At 41.5% G+C, this 3082-nt stretch overlaps 1 protein-coding gene across 1 annotated transcript; it reads right to left on the bottom strand.

Moving 5' to 3' along the window:
• On the bottom strand, positions 31-3076 carry LOC107634301 (trihelix transcription factor ASIL2). The gene is made up of 2 exons (XM_016337843.2): positions 1818-3076; positions 31-157 (listed from the first exon to the last, which is right to left on the bottom strand). Exons 1-2 carry the CDS (start codon positions 2785-2787, stop codon positions 144-146), a joined length of 984 nt encoding a protein of 327 aa, XP_016193329.1. The 5' UTR covers positions 2788-3076; the 3' UTR covers positions 31-143.

Here is a 3082-nt window from a genome sequence, read left to right on the forward strand (position 1 = left end):
AGGTGTGTGTGTGAGAGAGAGAGAGAGAGAGAGAGAGAGAGAGAGAGAGAGAGAGAGAGAGAGAGAGAGAGTGTTTTGTTTATCTGAGACATGTCCAAATATAAAAACATATCTATATTTCCAGTATCCTCTGCCACCGCTTGCTATGAGAAACTGTCTGCATAATAACAAGCAAAACAAAAAGGGTTAAAAATTCCATGAAAAAAAATTAGCGGAAACTATTCACCCGATATATTGCAATAATTCATTCAAGTTATGGTCCATTAGATGCAAGCAGATAAAAAATAAAAAAATAAAAAGGTGGGTTTTTGAAATTGCACAATAAGTGATTAGTGAATGCCATTAAAAAGTTTACAAGAGTGTGAAACAAGAGTGATACAAGAGTGAAACAGTGCACAGAAAATTCTTTTCATAATTAAAGTTTACAAGAGATTTTTCAAGACGTATTTGAATCAATTTATAATTACCATAAGTGCATCATTTGCTAGACAATTAGAAGATAAGGGCATAAATATGCGAGAGGACACGAACTGGATGCATGGTAAAAATACATGCATAAATAAACTTGGTATCATTGGATTTTTTTATTTTATTTAGACCTACTACTTCACATCGCAGGATCACTTAAGCTGTCAGCTATGTGTTCTAGTACAACAAACTACATCAGAGATTGTAATACAGGCAGATGCATGGCACTTTATTTTATCTTAGTTCATGTTGTTTTGTTGGAGAAAGAGTTACCTAGTAACTTGCCATGTGCTGTTAGTCTGTTACACAAATTAGGACACGGTGTTTGGAAACAAGAATGAACTATATCACACTTATGAGAAAACATTGTGATTTCAATGTGAATGAATCTAGGCAATGTTTTTTTACCATATGCAACAAAGAAAACACACGTTCATATTTTAACAAACTCTTATGTCAATCAGACAGCACACTTAGCAGCATCAAGACCAGCTATCATAAGTCCAATCTTAGATTTTAGAATAATGATAATTATCAATTTAGAAATGCTTTTTAATTGGTTAAACTATGTGGAGCTACATCATAATCTCTATCTTAAATGAAATCAACCGAGGTTAATCAACCATCAAAAAGTTTTTAAAAATATAACTAAGTAGGATAGCAAAGATCAACAAGGAGCAATTGCTATGATCTGGAATCACAAAATTGCTACCTTTTATTTCAAATAATTCAATATCAGATGCCAAAAACTGATATGTACTAAGTGACAACTGATAATAAATCGGGAAATATAGGGGAAAAAAGCATCCTAGAAAGTGAGCAGAAAAACGAGTTTTACAGCACAAAGCGGCACTCTTGCTGACAAATAGAAGGGCCACTTCAAACCAAAATAGAGATAACTTTGGTTTATGAGAATAAAACATACAAATTGGGAACCAACATGCTCCTTTCTTGAAACAAAGGGAAAAATATAAAAGGGAAAAAATACAACAGAGTAACAGAAAAAAATACACAAGTTTCAAACAAACAATTTACAGAAGACAAGGAGTCACGTAACCTCTAAACATCAGTTCAGTAAATCAATTCCCATTTCCCAATAATATAATAGTTCTCATGTTCTTTGTTTCACTTTCACAAGTACAGTACTAGTAAGTAAACCGCATAACATATAGTAATTAATGAAGAAATCTCTTTTTCCATGAATGTCATCATCACTTGTAATAGTCCAAACAAAGCATGATTAGTTTCCGTCATTCTCAGCAAAACCATACTTATACACCAAACTCGAGATTCACAAGCACTAGATTACAGCATCAACTGAAAAAAAAAATATGGCCAAACAAAATTACCAGAAGTGCGTTTTGCGCGTTTGATTTTCTGAAACTGAACCTGCGTCTCCATGAAAAGCTGCATCCTTTGGTACTCCAAATCTTTTGCAAATTGCATCCTCTGCTTCTCCAACTCCACCATCTGCCTCTGCTTCGAAGCTTCAACTCTCTCATATATCTCTCCGAACTTCTCAATCGCCTGAGCAAGTTCCCTATACCCAACTTCCCAGCATTTCATCTCAATTTCCCCCGTCTTCCTCCGTCTTCCACCACCATCGCCGCCGTCGCTGCTGGACCTCCAGCCATCGGAATCTCCACTCTTGGCTTCTGCTGCAGCAGCCGCTGCGGCTGCGAAGGCTGAGAAATTCCGCCGGAAGTAGGAATCTTCCCGGTTAGCCGGCGCCGTCGTCGGAACCGCCGCCGTACGTTTCTGAGTTCCGGATCGGGGACCTACGGGGTGAGAGATTATCCACGCCGGCGGCGGAAGCGGTGAGAGTTTGGCGGCGGAGGGAGGGGTTCCCCGGCCGGTAGCCGGCGGCGAGAGTTTTTTGACCGGAAAAGTATCTCCGATCAGGTTGTCGAGGCGGGAGAAGAAAGGCCAGGGGCTCTGGTAACTGCCGCCGGATTCGGAAACCCTAGCCTTCTCGATCTTGTACTTCTTCTTCAGCGTGTCGATTCGGTTCTTGCACTGAACATCGGTCCGGCGAGTTCGCTTGGTTGTGGTAGTGGACGTTCCACCTAGGACGGCGCCGCCGTCTCCGGCGTGGAGTTCGTTGACGGCATCGGCGACCTCCTGCCAGTGCTTCTGACGGAGGTTACCACGGTTGAGTTCAAGGTAACGGTCGCCCCAGGCGTCGATGAGGGTGAAGGTGGCTTCCTCGTTCCAGCAGTCTTCTCGGCCGGGGAACGGAGACGACGACGTCGGAGGCGGGCGCGGCGGAGCGGCAGTTGCGGAGGTGGTGGGCGACGTAGCGCCGGCCACGGAGTCCATGAGGACGGCGGTTATGTTTTTTAATTTTTATATGTCTTTTTTTTGTTGGGCAGGCAGAGCAGGGGCGGATACAAAAGCGAAGGTAAGGCGTTTTCTAGTTTTCTTAACTGAGGAAGGAACTCTTTCTTTCTGTGTTATGTATGGGGTTTTTTTTGTGCGGCAACGAGTACGACGATAGTCGTTTACCGTGCGTGAAAACACATTCTTGTTCTCTGTTTTCGCTCTTTTTCTTTTTTTCCTTAATTTGTTTTAGGTTTTTTTTTTTTTGGTTTACGTTTTTGGTTAATTTTGGCAA

This window comes from Arachis ipaensis, chromosome B03, assembly GCF_000816755.2.
Source record: "Arachis ipaensis cultivar K30076 chromosome B03, Araip1.1, whole genome shotgun sequence".
Lineage (NCBI taxonomy): Eukaryota > Viridiplantae > Streptophyta > Magnoliopsida > Fabales > Fabaceae > Arachis > Arachis ipaensis.